Source organism: Poromitra crassiceps (genome assembly GCF_964638095.1).
Source record: "Poromitra crassiceps genome assembly, chromosome: 23".
Classification (NCBI taxonomy): domain Eukaryota; kingdom Metazoa; phylum Chordata; class Actinopteri; order Beryciformes; family Melamphaidae; genus Poromitra; species Poromitra crassiceps.
In genome coordinates this window covers 13,618,180-13,642,923 of record NC_139639.1, presented here as the reverse complement: position 1 = coordinate 13,642,923, position 24,744 = coordinate 13,618,180, and the positions used below count along the sequence as shown (strand labels likewise).

Genomic DNA, 24,744 nt, shown 5'->3' with positions numbered 1-24,744 from the left:
TGATGTGCTTTTACAAACACAAAAGGCCACAACTCCCCATTAGATGTGGTTGATTCCACTGAAAAGCCAACACAAACTGCTGTGTTCATTCTGTGGTCTGAGCACATGAGATGGTGCCCATAAAGTGCCCATGGTGTCTATATTACCAGATGGCATTTTCTCCATGGAAATATACTTGTCTTTCGATGACCTGATGTGGGTGAAGTGTTAAGATGCCATCAGTCTATCAAAGTCACGCCTTCAACCTCAGTCAGAATAATCCCAGTGACCTTTCAAAATGTGTCTATATCAGAACTAGAAGAGGACGTTTTTTTTTAAGCAATAGAAAGTTTCCATGGCAGGAGATTACCGCAATTCGTGAAACATCTCTGTTATGAAAACGGACATGTCTGCGTCAGGCCATCCTCACTGACAGTCTACTGGTGAACATGAAAGATGTAAGAAATAGGAGGATGTTTCTTGGCCTGGGGGCTGTGGACTACTTCATGGCCTGTACTCATGTATATTTACATGTCAACAGTGGCCTCTGATGTGAGTGTACTACTCTGTTCTGTCGTTGAACTATGAGCACACTGACATTACATGGCTCTCTTGAACCCGTAACCCAGTGATACTCAACTTGTGGCCCGGGGGCCAGATGCGGCCCGCGATAGGGTGCCAAGTGGCCCCCTGGCCATTTTCTAATTCACAATGAAAACTATAAAGTTTGACTGAGCTCCAGCTAAATTCTCAAATATAGCCAACTGCTCGCCCCCCAGGTACTTATATGTACTAACTAACTTAACCTATCCTGTGTGCACAAAATTGTCAGACAAAATTCCGGCTGACACCCCAAATACCTGCAATCCTCTACGGAAAAATGGATATTATTAATGTTTGTTTATTAACTGGCCCCTGGCCTCCTATCATTTTGCAAACGTGGCCTCCGGGAAAAGCAAGTTGAGTATCCCTGCCGTAACCTATTCACTGCTCATGCAGTCCCCCCTCTATTTGAGATCAGCAAGCACTCAAGAGCAGCAACATCTACTTCAGAGCACTAATGTAACAAATGGAAAGTAGCTACACCTAATGTGTAAAAGCTCGAGAAAATCAAAGTCCTAAGTGCACTGTGTCCTTTTTGAATGGCTTTTCTGGCTTATGACGGTCAATTTGCCTCAGTGCAGGCGCATCAGCAGATGTTCATGAAAGTGGAGTGTACCTGTCTGGTTCTGGTTTTACATTGAGATGACATGGAGGGAAATGAGTCCCTCGCTCTCCACCTGAGCCGCTTGATTAAGAGGACAAAGGATGATTGTTGCTTCCCACCCGGTCTGGGAAGCCAGAGTCTATCAGCCTGACGACTCATAAGACTCTGGGACATATTAGTCGTCACACTGATAGACTCTGGGTGGGGGCTCAGATTGCTTGTCACCTTCTACCATCCTAAAATAGCCCGATCAACAAGAAATTAATTTACTTCCAATCTCACGTTAGAGTATTGCGGTTATAAACGAAATAGCAGTGACTCACAAGATGCATGTTGTTTTGGGGGTTTTACTGAGTCTTGGGTGACATTGACGTGGTGCCATTGACTCACGTTTCACATAATATTGAGGCTGAACTCGGATGGGAACTGCTTTCTTCATTATATATTGAGTTATGCCCTGTCCCATCTGGCAGCAGCTGATCAAGCTCTCATTCTGCGCCGGAACACATCAACATGCAAGCTGCTGCTGAAACACGCTGTTATTGGTGATCATCATCGTATTTTCAGTTTCCAGTATCCGCACAGTGTTCTGTGTTCTTTCCTTCAGTTATTATTCTGCCTGCAACTTTGTTTGCTATACTTAGCAGAATGACTTTTTCTTTCTTTCTTTCTTTCTTTCTTTCTTTCTTTCTTTCTTTCTTTCTTTCTTTCTTTCTTTCTTTCTTTCTTTCTTAATTTCTTTCTTTCTGTATATGGATTTTTCTCTCTCCTCTCTGCCTTCGTTGTGACACCTTCCTATACAGTAATAGAGAGCTAGTGAGCGAGACAGAGCCCTTACTAGTAGCCTGTCAAAGTAAAGGGCACAGGCGTGCACCACCCACCCACCATGCACCCACGCACACACACACTCACACACACACACACACACACACACACACACACACACACACACACACACACACACTCGCATGCACACACACACACACACACACACACACACACACACACACACACACACACACACAGCCCCCCCGACTAATGTTCATACTGCAGAGCCACTGGAGAGCGGATGGAGCTAATTACATGTCAGTCTTCAGTGTGGGCTAAGCTGTGAAGGAGCTAGCAGCCATGCTGTGAAGGAGCTACTTAGCAGCCATGCTGTGAAGGAGCTACTTACCAGCCATGCTGTGAAGGAGCTACTTAGCAGCCATGCTGTGAAGGAGCTACTTACCAGCCATGATGTGAAGGAGCTACTTACCAGCCATGCTGTGAAGGAGCTACTTACCAGCCATGCTGTGAAGGAGCTACTTAGCAGCAGCCATGCTGTGAAGGAGCTACTTACCAGCCATGCACACATTTCACACTGGCTCTTGTTTTGCACGTAGCTTGTGATGGGGTGATCCGCTGAGCTGTTTATGATGAGCAGTAGGATCAGGAATAACAAACCAAAACACCTGCAACACCTATAATGAGCTTATTGTAGTAAAGCCTTCATATTCTGAAATAGGGGTAAAAGCAAGCTGGCTTTGTGCAACAATCCTTGAATCTCCATGAAGACTAATTGAATCACTCCTTCCACCGAATTGCTGACTTATTCATTCAAGGCAGCCTCTCTCCTCACCTCTCAATGGGTCAAACACATATAAGGCTATCTCCTCGTCTGAATCCTTCTCTCCTCATCTGAATCCTTCTCTCCTCGTCTGAATCCTTCTCTCCTCATCTGAATCCTTCTCTCCTCGTCTGAATCCTTCTCTCCTCGTCTGAATCCTTCATTCCTCGTCTGAATCCTTCTTTCTTCATCTGAATCCTTCTCTCCTCGTCTGAATCCTTCTCTCCTCATCTGAATCCTCCTCTCCTTGTCTGAATCCTTCTCTCCTCATCTGAATCCTTCTCTCTTCATCTGAATCCTTCTCTCCTCACCTCTCGATAGGTCAAACACTATCTCCTCATCTGAATCCTTCTCTCCTCATCTGCAGTGGCGTGCCGTCCATTAGGCGAACTAGGCAAATGCTAAGGGCGCTTGAGCCGTTAGGGGCGCCAGAGAGGGTATATATATATATTTTTTTACAAATACTTTTTCATGATAATAGGCCTACTATTATTTTACAATAGTAGACAAAAATAAGAAGAACAACATCTTAAGTCTTTAAATAATAGTGAAATCATTTTTCTAATTCTGGCTTTCTGGCTGCCCGGGCTGCAGCACTTTCACCATGGTCCCTAATCCATACCACCCCACCCCCTGCGCGGCCGCGCCCCCTTCTACCTGCTCAGAGCTTTTTCCCAGAGTGGGGGAAGGGAGCTGGAAGGTGGGTGCTGAGGGTGCTGCAGCACCCCCTGGTGGCAAGAAATGGATTTTCGAAATTGTTGGATTTGGCTGTCTTGTGTTTATACCACCAACAAGATGGATTAAAAAACAGTTTGTGCTTCCCAGCTCTAATCTTATTTCATACGCTCTCTCTTCAAAAGTGTTTGATTTTCATCATAATCTGGTTTTCCATAATAATAATAATAATAATAAGTTCAGTGTTTATGCCTGTGTTTCTGTCTGTTGTAGTGTAAAACGACTAAAGGGAGAGCAGGTGCTTACATGAAAGTGAGTGAGAAAAGGAGAAGATACTGAATAATGACATCACAACAGTATAATCCTAATGTTAATTTAAAATTAAATATTCTTCTAAATATGGATGAAAGTCCAAAAAACGTAAAATTTTCCTTACCTTCCTTACAGCACCCCCTACCTAAAAGTACTTCCAGCGCCACTGGGGAAGGGCGATTCTGAGCCTGCACTGCAGTGCTGGATTAGCTGCGATATAATTTTTATTATATTTTCTTTGGGGGAGGGGGGAGGGGTGGGGTGCACCAGCAAAAATCTTGCCTAGGGCACCAACTTGGTCAGGCACGCCACTGCTCATCTGAATCCTCCTCTCCTCATCTGAATCCTCCTCTCCTCATCTGAATCCTCCTCTCCTCATCTGAATCCTTCTCTCCTCATCTGAATCCTCCTCTCCTCATCTGAATCCTTCTCTCCTCATCTGAATCCTCCTCTCCTCATCTGAATCCTTCTCTCCTCATCTGAATCCTCCTCTACTCATCTGAATCCTTCTCTCTTCATCTGAATCCTTCTCTCCTCACCTCTCGATAGGTCAAACACTATAAGGCTATCTCCTCGTCTGAATCCTTCTCTGCTCATATCCGCTGCTCATTCAGTCTAGGAGACCCTTTCTTTGCCACTCAATTTGTTAGAGCAAAAGAAACTTTCCCGCTCAGTCCTGCTCAGGGAAGTGCTTAGATATGCAATTCAACCTTTATATAACAGGTTGACTTGAAGTCCAAAACTTCTATTCCGTCTATTTGTTTTGAGTAAGAGCCCTTTGGATGCAGGTGGCTCATCAAGACAGACACACACGCGTGCACGCACACCCACACACACACACGCACGCGCACACACACACGAGCGTATGCATGCGCGCACGCATGCACACACACACACTAACCCCCGTCACTTCGAGCAGAGAATACTAAACAGGTATTTCGCAGCTAAAAAGGAGGAGAGGGCTTTTGGTCTGTGATTGCATTTCTGCTCGTCTGCGCAGGAAAAAGGCTTATGACATCATTGGTATGACATCATTACAGTATGACATTTGAAAAGGACAGAAAGCAGGAGACTTTCTGCTGTGTGTTTTAGTGGGCTATCCATTATCATAGTGACCTGAGAAAGATCCTCTCAGAAAAAACCTGGCTTATTATTTCTGAGCTGGAATAATAGGGCCTATGACTCACCCTATCTGAATACACAAACACAGAATACTGAGGAGAGAAAAGTCCCTGTGACCTTTAGCCCACTAGTTATAACCTCCTTTACTTTACGTCTCAGATTGTCTCTGGCACTTTGATCTGTAAAGAGAAGTGAAGTGCCTTAAAGCAGAGACAGTATATATGTAAAATAGCAGAGAGATATTAAGCTTGAGGGCCCAGTGGGTGTCAGCCTGGTTGCCAGAATAAAAGGCCGGTATTGTACGTGTCGGCAACCCACGGATCACGGATACGTAGCATATCACGTTACTGAACCAAACACACAGTATTACCTTTCTAGATACGTGTATATATATTATCAACGTTACACATGTCATAGAGTCTGCTATTGAAAATAAGATCATTTTCCCGTTGACTTCCATATTACTAGACTTTCACACTGGAGGGCCATGTTCAATCCTCAGGGTTTCCAAATTCTACATTTCAACTGTAAGGGTGGAGATATATGCTTTTGGCTATGTGTTCGCATGCGCATCCACCTGTGTCTGTCTGGCCCGTCGGTCGTAGGCGTCCTATCAAAATTAACACTACGCATATGCTCCAAACTGACGCAGCTAAGCAAGGCAGCCATTATCAGAATGCGTAGTTAAAAGCAAGCTATATCTCTGCCCTAAATCACATTTAACATTTTTGTTATTTAAGCCTAACCCAAACCATAACCCTAACCATAATCAAGTGGTTTTACTTGCCTAAACATAACCAAAGTTGTTAACGTTGGGGGTTTTTTTGCGTTTAAAATTACATTGGGTTTTCAAATTAACTAGCATTTTGTTTCAAATTTACGTTGAGATTGTAGGTTTGCAGAAATGTAAAATGCCAAGTTTTGGAAACGTAAATTCTGAGATTGAGAGATTACGTATCCGTGGATTGCAGAAACGTACAAAGCCAACATTTTATGTTGGCTTTGGTGATTGGTTATGATATCACTTCAAAACAATAAGTACAGATTCTACATTATATTATTCTAGACATTTGTTGCACCAACTAGAAGATAACAGTCAAATCAATCGGACACCAATTAGCATTATATAAACTTGTACATAAGTTAATTATGACTGATGAGATGATACATCCACGTTATTGTCAATAAAGTGTTACCACTGATACACAAACCTAACAGAAGCCTGAAACATCTGATTTGAGGAGCAGTTCATCCACAATATAGATCACATCACCACCGCACCAACTTTGGAGAAACATCAATATAGATCAACACTGTGGCATCAAGCAACAGAAAGATGGAGGGGCTTAGGTGAGCATCTGAATTCCCTCTGCAGTAAAGCACCATTCATACCATACAGCCAGACAGCTGTTATTAATATCTGCTCCCACTGTTTAACACTGAGGGAGGAATACAGACAGTAAAGTCAAACTTGGTTACAGTGCTATTGATCAGGACAAAAACGCTGTATTGAAATCCTAGAATGACGTCAGTTCCTTTGTCCACAATAGAGCATATGAAAGAAAACCAATGCACTCTTTTTTAAATGTAAAAAAGAAAAAGCCTTTGTTCTGTTGGCATACTGACAGAGATATTTTTCAAACAATGCACATTTTGGCATTAACCAGGAACCCACTCACTCCATAAATTATGTAAAGACAATCTCCCAGCCATCCACACACCACGGTAGTAAGTTCCCCTTCTTCTCCTGCCTGGTCTGAACTGATAAACAGCCAGACTAAAGGTCAGCTCTAGCCTTGGTTCCAACACAACACATGCCGGCAACATCCAGAGAGCGAGTGGACAAGACAGTGTGCAACTTTAAAGCTGCAGCACCGTAGGCAAAGTGTGTCTCTAAAGTCTCTCACAAAGTGGGACTGCAACAGAGACGAGTGTCCCCCATTGGCCCTGATTGAGCAACACGTCCTCATACCAAAACGACAGTATGCAGTCACGAAACTTTACCGGTGTGTCGGTGACGTAAAAATGAAGGTCGAGTTTCTAAAAATGGCCGTGATCCGAGTAAGGGGGCCGCCCCCATACATTGCCCCCCCTCCGTCTCTCCCCCACACACACACACACACCCAGACACACACACACACACACACACACACACACACACACACACACACGCCCACTACGCCCCTGGCCCACATGTTTTAAGTTGCAGGCATCGCGGCTGGTGTAATCCTGCTTGCTGCTTCTCTTACGAAGTTGTAGTCTTCGTAACTGTGTTTGACACTTTTGACAGTTTTTCTTTCACCTGTGTCTGTTTACGTCTACTTATTCTTACGTAATATTCTATTTTCATAATGTGTTCTTCTCTGAAAGCGATTCAATCATTTGTGTGTCTGCCAAGTCAAGTCAAGTTTATTTGTATAGCACATTTCATACACAGAGGCAATTCAAAGTGCTTCACATAAAATGGTTGACAGGAAAATAAAAGAAATCAACCATTCTGCGCAAACGTGCCCCACTGTCATGGCCACATCTACTGTGAAAATAGCCTGCTTTTGTGTCTCTTCATATAGCAATTTAGCCTGATAATAGGCACAACAAAGAAGTCGACGGATATTCAACTGCATAACAACATCATCATCACTAATGAAGTTTTGAGGGATTTTCTCTCTGTTTGCAGTGTGACTTTAACCATTTTAAAGAACAAAATGGGTTTTCGTCATCCATTTATCAGATCTGCGACTCATTCGACACAGCCAAATGAAACGCTTATCTAAAGTTCTTTCTATTAGTGATGCAGAAAATAATGTATGCGTAAGTGAAATTAGAATTTTGATGTCATTTCTGGGAATAAATCACAGTGCTCAGTTCTCTGACATGATGCTACTCAAGAGTGTGAATCCTGACCAATTTACAGTAACTAGCTGACGCAACTGTGTGTGTGTGTCTATATGTGTGTATATATATTCTCCTAATGAACAGTTGATGACAGATGGATGGCAACAGAACAATTACATGTTCAATCAACCATGAACAAGCCTGAGATCCTGACAGCAGCTGACACCAGTCTGCACTAATGAGACTAAGTTGTCAGGTTAGTCAGGCAGTTAGGCAGTTAGGCCTTTAGACAGTAAAAAAAAAATAGAAATATTCAAATATTCTAGCAAATAATATTAAAATATACAGACCTTCTTAAGGCCATGCCAGGTACAGACATGTCATTATGAAGGGAGTAAATGGCTCATGAACTTAAGGGGCGGACTGGGATCATAATTCAGGCCAGGCATTAGATACCAAGCAGGCCAGGCCGATACGGGCCGACGCGCGTGCCGGCGACCTTTGGCCCAATTTGGGCCATTTGAAGCCCAATTTGGGTCGTTTGAAGCCAGATTTGGGCCGTTTGAAGCCCAATTTGGGCCGTTTGAAGCCCAATTTGGGCCGAGTCCAATTTTACAATGAGATGCACCCACTTTAACCCTGAATAAAGTAATAAAACCACTAGTAAACCAGTAGGCGGCGCCTGGCATGCTGTTCAGTGAGTGGCCTGACTGCGGGCACCACTTTTTCTTTTTTTTTTTTTTTTGCAGGCCAGGCCACCGGGCATTTGCCCGACGTGCCCGATTATGCAGTCCGTGCCTATTTCATGTACTGCTTGAGTTACTTCAGAGGTATATATAGGGTTGAGGAGGGGGCAGAGACAATGGACGGGGAATCTAAACTTGGGGGGGGGGGGGTTCCCATCTCACATAATCAGATAAACCCAAATGTATGCATGAATCTCGGTAAGCATTCTACATTTTTGAGTTTCCATGAACTCATAGTTTCACAACAAACTTAAAACGGTCCACTTTCTGCTGGTCTCTTCAATAATTTAATTTGTTTACCTATCAGTAGTTATACTATTAGTGACTGCTGGGTTACACTAGCTAATGTTTGCTAGCTCTGGCTATAGCTAACCTAACCACCGTAGGCGGAATTTGAAATTCCCATAATAAGCTCCGTCTCTGTATGACTACTCTTGCTGCTGGTTGAATACTGATCAGAGAAAATGATACTATCATCGATGCATCGACAGCCTCAGATAATCGACTTCATGATGGGTCATTAAACGGAATGCTTCATGACAGGCAACCAGCACTTTTTACAGTCTCTGCTCCCACCCCACTCCATTCTGGGTGGAGGGGACCACCCAACACATGGGGCTTAATAACCACCCCCTGGGGTAGATGATAGCTTGTCGGCTGATGCTATACGACAGCTGTGATTGTGCGATGGCTCTGAACTTCATCTGTTTCTGCCAAATGCCTGCAGTCCAGCATAATCATCATCATCATCACCATAATCATCATCATCACCATCTTCTCTCTCTCTCTCTCTCTCTCTCTCTCTCTCTCTCTCTCTCTCTCTCTCTCTCTCTCTCTCGGGCTTATCTCCAGTAGAGGGGAGATGACAGGCTTTTTGCAACGATTAATACTTCTTTATTTGTTAATTATTTATTACTTGGGCTATCTCTCCCTCTCCCTCTCTCTCTCTCCCCCACCCACTGTTTAACAGATGCCTCAAACAGCAATGAATTGCCTTTGATTGTTGTTCAGTGCGCTTAATGTCTTTTCTCCATGGCCGTGCATCTATTGAAGATGTCTGTTGGGGAGCTATGTGGGAGAAGTGCATGGTTATAATCTTTCCAATGGCCTATTGAAATGGTGCAAGGATGACATGTTGTTTGGAGGACAACCCGGAAAATACCCTGTGGCAAACAAAGATTTATGATAGGTTACAGAGGGGCTTCACTCGCCACCACGGTCTTTCAATAGCAGACTCTATGACATGTATAATGTTAATATTCATGTATCTAAATGTGATATGCAACGTATTTTGGATTGCAGAAACGTACAACGCCTACATTTTATTCTGGCGACATTTGAAGCGAAATAAACGTGGTGAAGTGTTCATTTCTTGGTGAACAAAACATAGCCTATACACTTTTGTACCTGACTTTGAAACATGCTAACTAATTTCTGGGTTGTAGGACTCAATTCTGCACCACTGGCTTGTCAATCGAATACAGCCAAATCCTTGTCACTTGTAATATTTCTGATGAATGTCTTCAGTGTGCTGCTGTGTCAAGGACATAAAAGGTGAACTGATATGCGTGAGTAGCAATAACGCCAGACGCAGCAGTGCTGCAGAGAGGAGAGTAGACATGGCCGACAGAATTATCAAGAGGAAGTTGTTTGGTGAGTGTCATGTTCCGGCCGTCTGGATCTGTTCCACCAGTTAAACATCTGGATTACACAGAGAGCCAAACGATTCTGCCCTAGTTGTTAAATATTAATTTTGTCATTTGAATTCACAGTAGCTGGCACTGGTTCACTAATTGACTAAATGTGTAAAGTTTACTGATGAGACAATTAACTTTAAAAGCTTCATTTTACCCAAATTTACTTCGGTAAGTAATCCAATTGCTTTGATAATGAGAGCTGTAATAACTAAAGAAATCATGTTAAATGTTATTAACCACAAATGAAAACACAATCTCACAAAAATAACACCATTAACTCACATAAACCCCCAATGTATATAATATAATATTTATTTATACTTATGTTTTTGCATCAGCTGTATGAATTTCTTTTCACTATTTGATTTGATACAATTGGAGTTGATTCAGCACATTACAAAATATCAATTTATACATGTTGAGTGATCATGGAAATGTATCAGTCACTGACCCCAAACTAAAATCTTTGGCACATAGAGACATTATGTAATGAGTACATTCAGGATGATACTAATATTAATATTAATACTAATGGAAAAGATGACCCAACCCCCTTTCATCCTCCCATCATTATATCCACCAACCTGAACGAATGGTGAACTTTACTCTCTGTATCACAAAGGGGAATCAGCAGGTAGAGATCAGATCACAGTGGGTAAAGTGCAGAGCAGTGACTGCGGAGAAACTGTGGTTACAAATACATCGATGTCAATTTAATGACAGCAATCCCCAGGAAATCCCGCTGCCTTTATATTTTAATGGTTTTAATTTTCTCTTTCACTCCCCCTCCCTCCTCCAATGTCCCATTATTGTAGCCTACACACTTTGCACTACTCCGCTGTGGGTTGTATATGGCTATTTCATCAATTGCTTCCATACTGATACCTCAAATCAAAAAGCAATATGATCTTCCTTCCACACAACGAAAGATGATGTGACTGTTTGCATTTGCTAAATTATTGGGACATGAAATGTAATACCCAGCCATCTAGTGATGTGTGGTCTCAAAACCAGTTTTATTAAGCCATCGTTTGATATGCAGCTTGAATTATCAGGATAATGTGATTGTTCCTTTCTTTGCTCCTCTCACTAGCGCAGCGTTAGACTGAATGACATTTTGGATTATGTGAAATTGATACGTACAGACGCCATAATGCAATGATCTTTGAGTGTGTCTACGCTGCAGACAGACAGTGGAGGAAGCCGTTAATATTGTTTGGGGGGGGGGGGGGGGGGTTCCAGTGGGGGTGAATCACTAGGCGATTTCATTAGTGAAATTAAGTTTTTGCGTGATTAGTTCCAGTATGTTTTATTCAGAAACTTGTGTCAGTGGTGAGTGGTGGGTGGGTGTTTGTTTGAGTGTCAGTGGTGAGTGGTGGGTGTTTGTTTGAGTGTCAGTGGTGAGTGGTGGGCGGGTGTTTGAGTGTCAGTACGATCATTTGTGTGTTTCTGTTTAGCCTCAGCTCACATGATAAAAACTCCCAATATCCTGCAGCCACCTGGCATGGCTGTGAAAACATTATGGAGGACCATTATTGCTGATGACTGAGAGAGAGAGAGAGAGAGAGAGAGAGAGAGAGAGAGAGAGAGAGAGAGAGAGAGAGAGAGAGAGAGAGAGAGAGAGAGAGAGAGAGAGAGAGAGAGAGAGGGAGGGGACCATAATGATGAAATTTGTCATGGCACAGATATTAGAGTTCTATACAAGCACTCAAGGGGAGACAAAAAAAACTGTGATACAAATCCAAATAGTGATTGTTGAACCCTTTCCTAAGCAAACGCATAATCTTGATAATGTATAAACTTGTTTAGTTACATTATATTCAGTGTATAATGAGATTTTTGGTATTTTTACCACTTGTCATTTCCTGCAAATACATGTTTGTATGAATCTTATTGTTTGAAGTTACAATGGAATGCCCTCAATAGTTCAGAAAATAATGTCAAAGTTTTATTTGCCAGACACACATTAATTGTGAAACTGAACACATCAAGTAGCATTGAAACTTCTCCAGTCATACGATACTTGCATTCGATCCTCTTGCATGGTCCATAGATGTAGAAAAAAAAATACTATTTGTAATAGGTAAAAATGTAATCAGATGTGTCAATAACGGTCCCTATATATAAATCTATTATGTGGCCATAACACATGGCCGTATTATGTTGTGCCAAAAAGGCACATTTCATTTCACAAATATAACAACTTAATATAATTCAACATAAACTGCAGCAATATAGATTTTGTAATAGTGCTCAATCTGATACCCAGAAGTTAAAAATATTGTGCACAGTAGTGGCGCCAGCTGATCCAATTAGAACAAACTTAGTTCTGGCTCTCCTGTAAAATCTACTATGGCTCCAAGCCCTCGATTTGTCTTGTATGTGAAACTTTCCAGTTTCACTCTTTAGCAATTCAAATACTCTTTGAATGCAGCCATGGAAGAGGCTAACAAACTCACCATTTGCATTGGTAATACTCAGCTCCAGGCTTCAGATCAAGTATAAGCTGGTATGGGGACTTTTTTTGCCCTCGTTACCCTCTTTCCCTGATTTCTGACTCCAAGTACCCCCTTTACCTGACTATTTTGCTTGGAAAACTGCAAGAAAAAACGATAGCATATGATGCAAAGAATGAATGATAAGCCACCTTTTGAAGAATATAAGATTACAAAATAAGAAATGAAGTGAAAGAGTTGCAATTAGTGCCTCCTGAGGATATTTATTTTAACGTTTTATCCATTTTCATGATTTATTCGTGCGTTTTTCCATTTTCTCCTTTCTCTTAAGTACCCCTAGGGTACACAGACAAGAGTGCAGGGAGGTCACTAGCAGGCCAAGAGATGAAGGCGATATATAATCATTCATCGATTAACTTGATCGGCAGAAAATGTATCAACAACTATTTTGATAATCCATTAATCGTTTTGAGTAAAATTTTAAGAGAAAAGGTCAAAATTCTCTGATTCCAGCTTCTTCAATGTAATTGTTTTCTGGTTTCTTTACTCATCTATGACAGTAAACTGAATATCATCTTGGGCTTTGGGAAACACTGATCGTCATTGTTCACCATTTTCTGACATTTCATAGACCAAACATCTAACAGAAAAATAAATATTAATGGTGGTTTATTAACTGGCCCCTGGCCTCCTATCATTTTACAAAAGTGCCCCCCCGGGCAAAGAAAGTTGAGTATCCCTGATTTATGGGTTTGATAAATATCCTGCATCCATCAAAAGTTCTGTCATCACTTTCATAGCATCTTCAGCCACACAGACACGTATTACCGCCCAATCCTAATTCACCAGTTGGTGTTACAGAATACTGACTGTATTATGTGTGTTATTATTCTCTTCTTCTGACTTCATGCTCTGCCTCTGCTACTTGAACTTTTTCAGTTCATCCTCTCTGCAACTCCACTACCCCAGACCCAGCCCACCTTCACCGTGCCCAGAGGCTGCACCTGCAAGCAGTCGCATTGCATCAAAAAGTACTGCGAGTGCTTTAAGGTGCGTTTTCCCCTTTCCCGGGGTGTCTCCACTAGCAGTATTAATGTAGCTGTTCATATTAACACAATGGACTGTTTGCATGCAACCTAACATATCTCCTGATTCTGATTCTCTCCCTTCATATTGAAGGCCAACGTCATTTGCTCTGCCCTGTGCAAATGCATCGGATGTAAGAACTGTGAGCAGAGGCCACACCTGCCCATCGGGACCACACCTGTCACTTCAAGTGGAGGCGGGAGGTAAGACTTTTCTCTATAATGGGGATATTAAATTAGTTGGCCGTGACGTAGCAGGTTTGAACCCATAGAGGGCACTTTTGCTGCTGAAATTGGTGCAGTTTATACAATTGTTTGGAGACTTTGACCAGAATCCTTCATAGACCACTAGGGATGGGAATTTCATGCATTTTCCTTAACCGTTAGTTGCGCACCTTAACAATCAGTTAATCGGTTAATTTGTTAACGTTGTTTTGGGGGTTAGTTACACTTTAACTTGCTCCTGAAGCCTGGTACCTCTTAGCTTTCACAAGTGCATCACATTGGATTGAAGCCTTTGCCGGTTCTGGCCCCCGGGCCGTATGTTTGATAGCCCTGATTTAGCGTGTCTCCTGTCTGTCTCCTGTCAGTTTCTGTGGGAGCGAGTGGACCGTGAGCAGCATGGCAGGTGCAGTGAACCAGCTGATGGGAACCTCAGAGAACGGGCAGGAGGCAGAGAAGGAGAACGGACCAGAACAGGAGTTCACCGGCGAGGAGGAGGGTGCCGAGGACGCAGGCAAGATCAGCAGCAGCGAAGAAGAAAATGACGCTGGGTGAGTTGGCACCAACACTGCAGGGGTTCAACTCCCACTGGGACAGTCACACTAGTGGTGTATGACAGTGGTTCTCAAACTTTTTCACATCAAGGACCCCTAAACTGACAGAAATTGGACCACGGACCCCCATTTGATAAGATTTTGTCCCAGCGTCCCCCATCTGATAAGATTTTTGCTTTCAGATGTTATATTACAGAAAGTGTATGAAACCCATGACCAAAATAGTTATGCATTCTGTCATTGTGTTGCTTATGGATGGAATTATAGTGAAAATAAATGATTCCCTTTTTCTGTATTCAATGATTTGCTCGGGAGCCCCTGGAACCCCCTCAAGGACCCCTGGGGGTCCCTGGACCTCACTTTGAGAACCACTGGACTATAGGGCAGGGTTCACTTTGAGAACCACTGGACTATAGGGCAGGGTTCACTTTGAGAACCACTGGACTATAGGGCAGGGGTTCTTGAACTCAAATGAAAATTCAGCAACTCTAGCACTTATAATGCGGGACACTCCCACACACATTTACAGAGATATCAAATTCAACCATTTCCCACAGGTCCTTGAAATCCTCTTGTGAATTTGTGAATTTTATTTTATTTTTAAATCAAGGCCTTGAAAGTTTTTGAAAATTGACATGGTCCATTGAAAGTGCTTGAATTTATAGATGTTGTGCAACAATTACTCGACATTGAAACACAACATAGTCTGCCATTATTGTAACACAGCGCAGTTGAGAAGTGTTCACACATTCAAGCCTCTCTTTTTAATAGTTGTCTGTGAGCTTCTGTAAAGCTGCTAATTCTCAATGTTATAAATAGTCATGAACCTCAAACTAGACCATGTTGGCTCCTTGAATCTGAGGGAATTGGGCCTGGAAAGTCTTTGAAAAGTCCTTGAATGTGATGTTTAAGAAGGTGTGGGAACCCTGTGAATGCCACTAACTGCGGCAGAAAACGTGTTTGTTGCAGCTGTGCCGGAGTCGATTTAGCCGATACACACATTCCGAATGCACCGCCCACGAGGTCCCTGGTTGGTCAATTCATACGTCTGTCACAGATCTTTTTTTTTCTTTTTTTCTTTTTTTGGCTTGGGGGGCGGGCGTTAACCACTTTTGAGAGTTGTGCTCCAGACGTAGATATCATCTACGGCTGGCACTGCGAGACTAGGGTAAAGCCAGCCTCCACGTGACCTCTATGGCAGAGCCTGTGACGTCACGTTGAAGGCTGGCTTTACCCAGGCTAGGACTCATACGTATTGCGCAACATATCATGCGCACGGTATTACAGTGGTTGTTTGATATTGCTGTATATACCTTCAAACAGTATCTCGTTACATCCCTAGTTCCAAGTCAAGCACGCATTTAGTGCAATTCAAGCACAAGCGGTTAATTGGAGTGTCCACCTCTGCTTATGGAGGATGATGCATTGCCTTCCTAATGCCTTATTTCCTTCTGCTGCAGGCTGGATGAGGAGCAGCTGGATGCAGCATTGCTGGGGCTGCTCAAGCTGGTGGAGGAGAAACTCCAGCCTCAGGTCCAGGCAGAGAGGATGATGAGCCTGGAGGAGTTCTACAAAAGGGATGGAGTGAATGTGACGTCACCCCTTCGTTTGTGATCTCGCATTCGGAAGACTCTAGTTTGGCGTTTTCGACCATCTTGGTTTACAGACAGACGCGAGACGGCGCGAGACCAGGGGTTTCCCACAGAGCTGGAGCTCCACCTGCTTATTGGTCCGTGATCGGTCAGCAGCGTGAACATTGGACATTGGACCTGTCAATCACGCCCAAAACGAGTATTTTTTTCTCGTCAATTTTACTCTAAATGAGTGAGTTATATAAACATTCACCCCCCGTATAGTTGTCATGAAAGGTGAAATTAGGCTACAGACCAAAAGCGTCTCTTGAACCAGACTGGAAACATGTTTATTGATGCTGTAAACATGGGCACTTTGACATGAGCGTGAATGGGGACTGACTCGCTTCTGCAGCCAGCCTCAAGTGGCCATCTCAGGAACTGCAGTTTTCAGCACTTCCGCATTGGTGTCACTGCGACCAAGAAAGCCTGCCCCTTGCCCCCTTCGGTGGAGCCTAGCACCTAACAAGAAAGCAATACGCGCCTGGAAGAGACAGGAGGCCAATGTGTTTATTTGTGGATGTAGTGAGGCATGTCCGTGAGGGTGTGTGTGTGTGCGGATATGGATGTAAAGGGGAAGGGCTTCGTGCATGTGTGTCTGTGTGTGTGTGGACACCTGTGTTACTGTCAGTATGTGTGGGCGTGTGTGTGACTGCCCGTGGATGTGTTTGTCATTGTTTAGTGACGAGCTCATGTTTTCCATGTTGTCGCCAAAGTGCGCGGGGCAAGTTTTCTTTATTCTTCTTCTTATTATTAAATACATTTGTTATGTTTGTTCAATAGGTTTAATTGGTTCTCTATAGATTGTTGTTGTATATTGTAGATAGTTTTATATAGATTTTCAAGTTCAAGTTTTCTTTATTATTGTTATTATTATTATTATTATTATTATTATTATTATTATTAATTAAATTGTATCTTAATAAATATGTTTATGTTCATTCAATTGGTTTAATTGGTTCTCTATAGATTGTTGTTGATTGTAGATTGTTTTATATAGATTTCCCTGTCAAGTTCAAGTTTTCTTTATTATTATTATTATTATTATTATTATATTATTATAATATTATTATTATTATAATCCGTTTACAGTGATCAATACTCCGCTTACAGTGATCATTTTGGGCCTTGTACCACCTAAGAACTTTTTTTTTACTACAGTAATTTTATTATTTTTGTCCTTACAAACTGCTAAAAATGAGCCCACAAGATACAGCAGTGATACTCGGTGCATGCCTGTCTGTACAGTGGAGAGATCGCAGCATCTGTCTGTCTGTCTGTGGAGAGATGCCTTCACAAGACCGCTGTTTGAAACAGCAGGAGGCCTAATTTACTGTATGGATTTTTTAAGTCAATAACATTCCTTTACTTAATATGTACTGTATTCATGTAATACATACAAATGTCGATTAGATGGTAATCTGCATGAAAAATAAAGAAAAAAATAAATCGCTTATAATGATCATCTGCTTATAGTGATCAGTTTGACCCGTCCCAGGGGCACTGTAGGGGTGGGCAATTCTTTCCACTATACTGATTTATATAGTTTTTACAAGTAAGTGAAGGGCCATACATTTGACATCATACCTGCCAACACTTGCAGGAGTCTCCCTATTTTTAACCCTCTCTCCTGCTGTGATTGGTCATTTCTCATGTTAATCCCCCTATACACACACACACACACACACACATTATGCGGTGTGTGTGCAGCGACAGTGTCGGTGTAGGAGTAGCTTCCTTTTCTATTAAAGTTTTCTTTGGTCATAATAAGAGCCACCAGTTGATAATTAAAGCAGTGTTGCAGTTTCTGCATGAATCAGGGCTGTATCAGAATATGAAGTGTGATTGAATTAGTTTGACCTGCGGAGGGCAGTAATACGCCTAGTAGCGTCCACACTGCCGGAAATCAAAAAGAAGAAGAAGAAGACAGTGTTGGCGTGACGTAATCAGTGCGCGACAACCATTTGGCTTGTTGTTTCTTCATATCGTGGTGTCATAGACATATATAATTTATATATATCTATGCGTGGTGTCGTTAGATGTAAACTCAGTTGGTTATTTCACAGACAACAAGGTAGTATAATAGTTATGGCTCACGTCATTTATTGTCGTAGTTTTTATTGTGTAGTCAGTGCCATCACTCGACTGTTTCTTTGTCCTCGGGCGCCTCTAATTTCCTAGTGAAAGTGGAGCGAATGTGTCGAGTCGCTGCTTTGTGTTTTTCCTCTGTTTACAGTAGCTAGCCCAGCTAGTTTGAGAAGAATGGGTCTGTAACGTTAACGTTACGGTTCTGAAATACCATATTCTACAGTAGTAAATGTAGACTACTGAAATCTGTCAAATCTTAAATGGGGGACATCATTTTTTTTTTTTTTTTTTTTTTTTACTGCGGACGTGTTCGGGGAGCGCGGTGCCCAACTTCAGTTTTGTTTCGCTAACGTACAGTATAAGTATAACGCGAATGCACCCATGCAACTTAGTTGAAACAATAGAGCAGTGCAGAAGGACATTAATGTTAGCGAAGCATCGTTAACCTGCTTAACGTAAATGTGCATGTGCAATGCATGATTTGAAAAATGTAGCTATATGGCTGTTTAGGCCACGTCGCCACAGTTAATGTTGCTAACTACCTTATCCTAAATTAAGTTCTACCTTTTGAAAAAGTAACGTAACACGCCTTCAGGGTGGATGATAAATGGTACAACATTAAATCAAACTATGATGATACTTTTGTTGAGGATGAGGAAGTGCATTTTTGTTAACCAGTGGTTTTCCTTCTCTTCCTTCATCGACTCGAAACACAGGACGAAACCAGCAGCTATAACGTTATGTGTGAAACTTTAATGTCTATTTAATAGATAGTAATATGTAACGTGATGTACCGCCGATACTCAAGTTGGCCAAGACAATAATATAATATATATTTTTAGTTGAATCTTCCCCACCATGGTTATCTTATCACCACACCAACTATTACTATTAATGACAAAAAACAAACACACTCAGGTGGGTTTCCTTAGAACAAAGTTTATGAGGGTTAATTCTTAATTGGTGTACCCACTACTGGTGTGTCTTTTTTTTCACATGAAAGTGTTTGGGAACTCTGGTGTTCCCAAACGCTTCCAATTAGAAGTGATCCAATTATCTAGCCATTATGAACATGGACTTCCAGTGAAAATCCAGTGCATTGTAATGCATTGTTTACATTTTCTTTCTTCCCATCTCTTCCTCCCTCTCCTTCCCATTTTCCCTCTTGCCCTAATTAGGAAGCTATGGTGTTATTTTTTTCTTTTTTTATATTTTTTTATCCCCCATTAGTGCTAATTCAATTATTTATCCTGGTTGCTACTCCACCCTCTGCCGATCTGGGGAGAGCCGAAACTGGCTCCATGCTTCCTCCGAGACATGGGCAGTTAGCCAGCCGCTTCTTTTCACCTGACAGGGGAACCTTCACCGGTACGACATAGCATGTGGGAGGTTCACGCTATTCCAACCAGTTCCCCTCCCTCTGAACAGGCGCCTTTAACGACCAGAGGAGGAACCACATTAGCAACCGGGATATTGCATGTTTTGGTGAAGGGGGTTCCTATATGAAGGAAACCCCCGGGAGGCACGGGGAGAACATGCAAACTCCACACAGAAAGGCCCTTTTGACGACCCCACCCGGGCGGTGGGCACTCGAGGACATGCGGACGGGCACGCATTCCTTCGGCGTTCACAGCGTCCCAGGTGGGAATCGAACCCAGGACCTTCGAGCTGTGAGGCGTATGGTGTATGGTGTTCTTTTTATCCCAGATGGAGTCTAACTACCACTGAGGAACACTCACTACCTGCAATATTCTAGTCTGCGATCTAATGAATGAGCTCTGTGGTGGGAAAGGCCTGAGTCAAGACAGCTGTTGTACACTGGAAGATCAGAGAGCAATACCTTGAAAGGCAGGAAGGAGACGTGGAAGGAGAGCGAGCGGAGCAGATTCAGACCTGGCACGACGAATCAGAGGAGCACAGGGGAGAAGAGGTGTTGGGGGATGGGGGTTGGAGCGCCATAGGAGGTGGTTGGTGTCATCTCAGGTGTCGTACGATATTTGTGGCTTCTGTCAGAGGAACCGGGATGTGCTTTTCCCTGACCTCATCGAGCTCATGCAGAACAGCGAACAGTGAGTGTCCCATACCGAACCAACATTTCCATGTACAAATTGTGTGGGACCGTTAAAACCATGGGAACTTACAGTATGTGTGGTATCATTAAAAACCATGGGAACTTACAGTATGTGTGGTATCATTAAAAACCATGGGAACTTACAGTATGTGTGGTATCATTAAAAACCATGGGAACTTACAGTATGTGTGGTATCATTAAAAACCATGGGAACTTACAGTATGTGTGGTATCATTAAAAACCATGGGAACTGTGGTGAGAAGATGCTTTGACCCTTGTTCTCGATTCATCTTCACAGTCACTTCATTCGCAGCTTGTTCCCTGAAAACCTCAACACAGATAAGAAAAGCAGGCCGACCACAGCCAGCTCCAAGATCAAGGTGAGAACCTGGCTGAAACATCTTCTACCTCATGCCACATACAGACTCAATGAGATTCCTTGTTCTGAATGAGAACAAGAAAAGTGTGTACGGAAATGTCATTATGAAGAAATATAAAACAAACAAACAAACCAAAAAAATGGGACAAATACACAGAATACAGTCAACCATAAAAGTGCACCGCTACTACATATTTTTGCTATTTGCCCCAGTTTTTGTTGGTCCTGATCACACCGCTGAGCAAGAATAGTAGTGTGCACATCTCAAAGTCCCATTTGTTGAAAATATGAGGTGGTACATGACATGATAACATGGTACCATACCATGATGACATGGTAAACAAAGGGCAGCTTATAATGGGACCCTATGGAGCCAGCCTTGAGTGTCTCACTCTAGCAGGCTGTGCTTTTTACTGAATTCACTTGATTTGAAAAACGGCGACAGTTCACACAACCTTAACATGACATACATGCTGTGTATACGTCAGGCATTTGAGTTACTTCTGCTCTCACTCAGAATGTCAAAATATAAGCCATGTGATGTATGCTTTTTGAGATATTAACGTTTTGTTCGGCACAACTCATGCTAGTTAACTGCTGGGGTTCCGGGGTGGCTTATCCGGGTGCCGTGATGTCACGCTGATTCGTCCTATAACACCCCCAGAAGGCTCAACGTGGTATATCCCACAACCGACCCCACCATCCTGTTCTCAGTGCTGATCAGACTCTTCTGCTGAAACTATCATCAATAAAATCAATAAATCTAAATCAATCAAATCTATGATGATTTCTCTCAGTCGGGACGGTTTTGAGCGGCAGCTTGGCAGAGCGACCAGTTTCAGTACCTTCTTACCACCATGCATCTTCATTAGTAAGGCGGAGACTGCGTGTGCGACCAAGTCATCCACACATGAACGTGCAATTGTGTTGTCAGTGCTGTCACAGCAGAGATTCAGTGCACACACAGTTCACACAACAGGAAGGACTTGTGCCCATACTGATCTTGACATACTGTACACACCTGCTCTGCCTCACTCCACTCTCTTTCCCACAACAGTCGTGAGAGAATGGATAAAACCCACCCGCAGCACAGCTCAAATTGGGCAGACACACAATGTGGAAAAGGTTGTAATGATGCTTGGACTGTACACCTACTGTATGACGTAGTGAACATCTTCCCACAGGAACAAGCTAATGACCTAGTGAACACATTGATGAAGTGCACTCCTCATTATATCCGCTGCATCAAGCCCAATGAGACCAAGAGACCCAAAGACTGGGAGGAGAGCAGGTTGGCATCCTCACTCACGCACACACACACGCACACATACACACACACACACATGGGCTGGGCAATATATCAACATTATATTGTGATGTGAGACTAGATATTGTCTTAGATTTTGGATATTGTAATATCGTCGTTATACCGGCTCCTCCAGTCTGCATGTCGATGTGTCCTTGGGCAAGACACTGAACACCAAATTGCTGCCGTTGGTGTGCCAGCACCCTGCGTGGTAGCCTGCCACCATCGGTGTATGAATGGGTGAATGTACCTACTGATTGTAAAGCGCTTTGGATAAAAGCGCTATATAAATGCAGGCCATTTACCATTTATAGAATATGGCATAAGTGTTGTCTTTTCCTATAAGGCTGCATTACAGTAAAGTGATGTCATTTCCTGAACTTACCAGACTTTTCTATTTTATATTTTGTGTATCGCCGTTCAGCCTAGAAAATACAAAGATGTGATTTTTGGTCCATATCGCCCAGCCTCCCTCTCTCTTTCTCTGTTTCTTCTGTCTCACGCATACATATTTACATCTTCGTGTTGTCTCTCTCACACACACACACACACACACACACACACACACACACACACACACACACACACAGACACACACACACACACAGAGTAAACGCCACTGGAATAATGATGGTAATTAATTCCAACTGTTTCCAGGGCTAAGCATCAGGTGGAGTACCTCGGGCTGCGAGAAAACATTCGCGTCCGGAGGGCCGGCTTTGCCTATCGCAGAGCATTCCCTAAGTTCCTGCAGAGGTGAGTCAAACATGTGTGACTGTGTGTGTGTGTGTCGCAGCAGAGATGGGGACTTGCACTTGAGACTTGGACTTGAGTCGCACTTAAGTCACCAACACAGTGAGTTGAGACTTGACTTGAGACTCGTCCTTCAAAGACTTGAGACTTGACTTGGACTTGAGGTTTGGGACTTGTGAACAATCTTTATTTTTTATTTGTATTTTTTTGGTGCATTAACATTAAGGAAATGTCTACTAATGTCATCCAATCAACTGCACACTGTATTCTAATAGATAAGGAGTGAGGATAATACAGTACATGCTTTGAATTCCTTAGTTTTAGCTATGCAGTGTTCTAAGCAGACCGGATTGCATGCAGCAGATGATAGAACACTCATCCACAAGACTTGAGACTTGACTTGGACTTGCAAAAAATGACTTGTGAGCATGCATCCCATTTCTGTGTGTTTGTGTGCACGGTTTGCTCTAAGATCGTCCTGGGAGAGCAACATACATGTAACGTCTTTCTGCCTCCTGCTGTGTGTGTGTGTGTGTGTGTGCGCGTGTACGCGCATGCGTGTGTGTGTGTTCGCGCGTGCGTGCGTATGTGTCTGTGTGTGTGTGTTCGTGCGTGCGTGTGTCTGTGTGTGTGTGTTCGTGCGTGCGTGTGTCTGTGTGCGTGCGTGTGTGTTTGTCGTGTCCAGATATGCCATTCTGACCGCTGAGACATGGCCGCCCTGGAGGGGTCCCGAGCAGCAGGGGGTCCTTCACCTCCTCAGATCCGTCAACATGGACACCGACCAGTACCAGATGGGACGCACCAAGGTCTTTGTCAAGAACCCCGAATCGGTACTGAGCAGTTCATTGACTTGATGGATAGCAAACTGATGAAAATGAAATAGTTTAAAAAACAACATGAGGAATCATTCCGAACTGAAAAGAATGTACATGTATGTATGTATGTATGTATGTATGTATGTATGTATGTATGTACCGTATGTATAATGTATGTGTGCTCCACAGCTCTTCCTGCTGGAGGAGATGAGAGAGAGAGACAGTTTGACACTTTCGCCAGGACCATCCAGAAGGCCTGGAGGAAATACAGCGCCAGGAGGAAGTATGAACAGATGAGAGAGGAGGGTGAGTTGTCAACCAGTTTTCAGGCTTTCGAATCTGCCCACTCCACATTTGGATAGGATGAACTTTTGTGGGGCGGGCAAATGGCAGAGCCAATGGCAGACCTCTGTGCATTTCCTGCTCGCGCATGTGTCATTTCATTCACGGACAGCTAGCGCTGTGAACGGACCAGTCCTCCTCTTTCTGCCTTCTTCCACCCCTCCCCTCCCTTCTCCTACCAAACACCAGCAGTGTTTGCATACTTCCCAGAGAGCATTGCGGCAGCATAACATTTTACAAGAAAACAACCAAATCAGGCTAAAAAGTGTTGGATAGAAATCATATTTATTTTTAACACAACATGCAATTCTGGAATATTTACATTTACATACAGGACTTTCACTTGTAACAGATTGAAACTAGTATTTATAGTTGATTGATTGATTAATTGATTGATTGATAGTAGCTATATATAAACTATAGTATTTGTATACTGTGGTATTTCTACTTTTACTCATTTAGGCCTAAAAGATCTGAGAACTTCTGCAACACCACTGTCCTAATCGCACTATTCGAGTCACATCTTATGTCCCGGTCCATAACGTGTGTCCCTCCTTTGCCCCACTCAGCCTCAGACATCCTGTAGAACTCCAAGGAGCGGCGGAGGAACAGCATCAACCAGACCACCTGGGTCTGGAGCAGCGGCCAGAGCTGCACCAATTCCATGGCCAAGAGGGAGCGGGACTTTGCCGACTCCGTCACCCAGTATGACCGCAGGTTTAAGGTGAGGTCCAACTCCTGTTTGATTCAGATGGAAAAATGATTACTGTAAAGACAAGTCAAGTAAAGACAAAAATGTGTCCCTAAAGCTGGGCTCAGACTACAGGATTCTGACAATCCTAGCTGATTTTGAAATCTGG

General features: G+C 43.0%; 1 protein-coding gene and 1 long non-coding RNA gene across 2 annotated transcripts in view; both read left to right on the top strand.

Moving 5' to 3' along the window:
- The first annotated feature begins 20,168 nt into the window (after positions 1–20,168).
- Positions 20,169–24,564, top strand: LOC310797452 (unconventional myosin-If-like). The gene is made up of 7 exons (XM_083659831.1): positions 20,169–20,287; positions 20,588–20,669; positions 21,853–21,959; positions 22,632–22,730; positions 23,413–23,557; positions 23,732–23,848; positions 24,454–24,564. Exons 1-6 carry the CDS (start codon positions 20,271–20,273, stop codon positions 23,837–23,839), a joined length of 558 nt encoding a protein of 185 aa, XP_083515957.1. The 5' UTR covers positions 20,169–20,270; the 3' UTR covers positions 23,840–23,848; positions 24,454–24,564.
- A 15-nt stretch (positions 24,565–24,579) lies between these two features.
- LOC310797451 overlaps positions 24,580–24,744 on the top strand; it is an 11,877-nt gene continuing 11,712 nt past the window's right edge. The window contains exon 1 of the long non-coding RNA XR_014553731.1: positions 24,580–24,608. This is a non-coding gene — a long non-coding RNA (uncharacterized lncRNA). The remainder of the gene's footprint in view (positions 24,609–24,744) is intronic.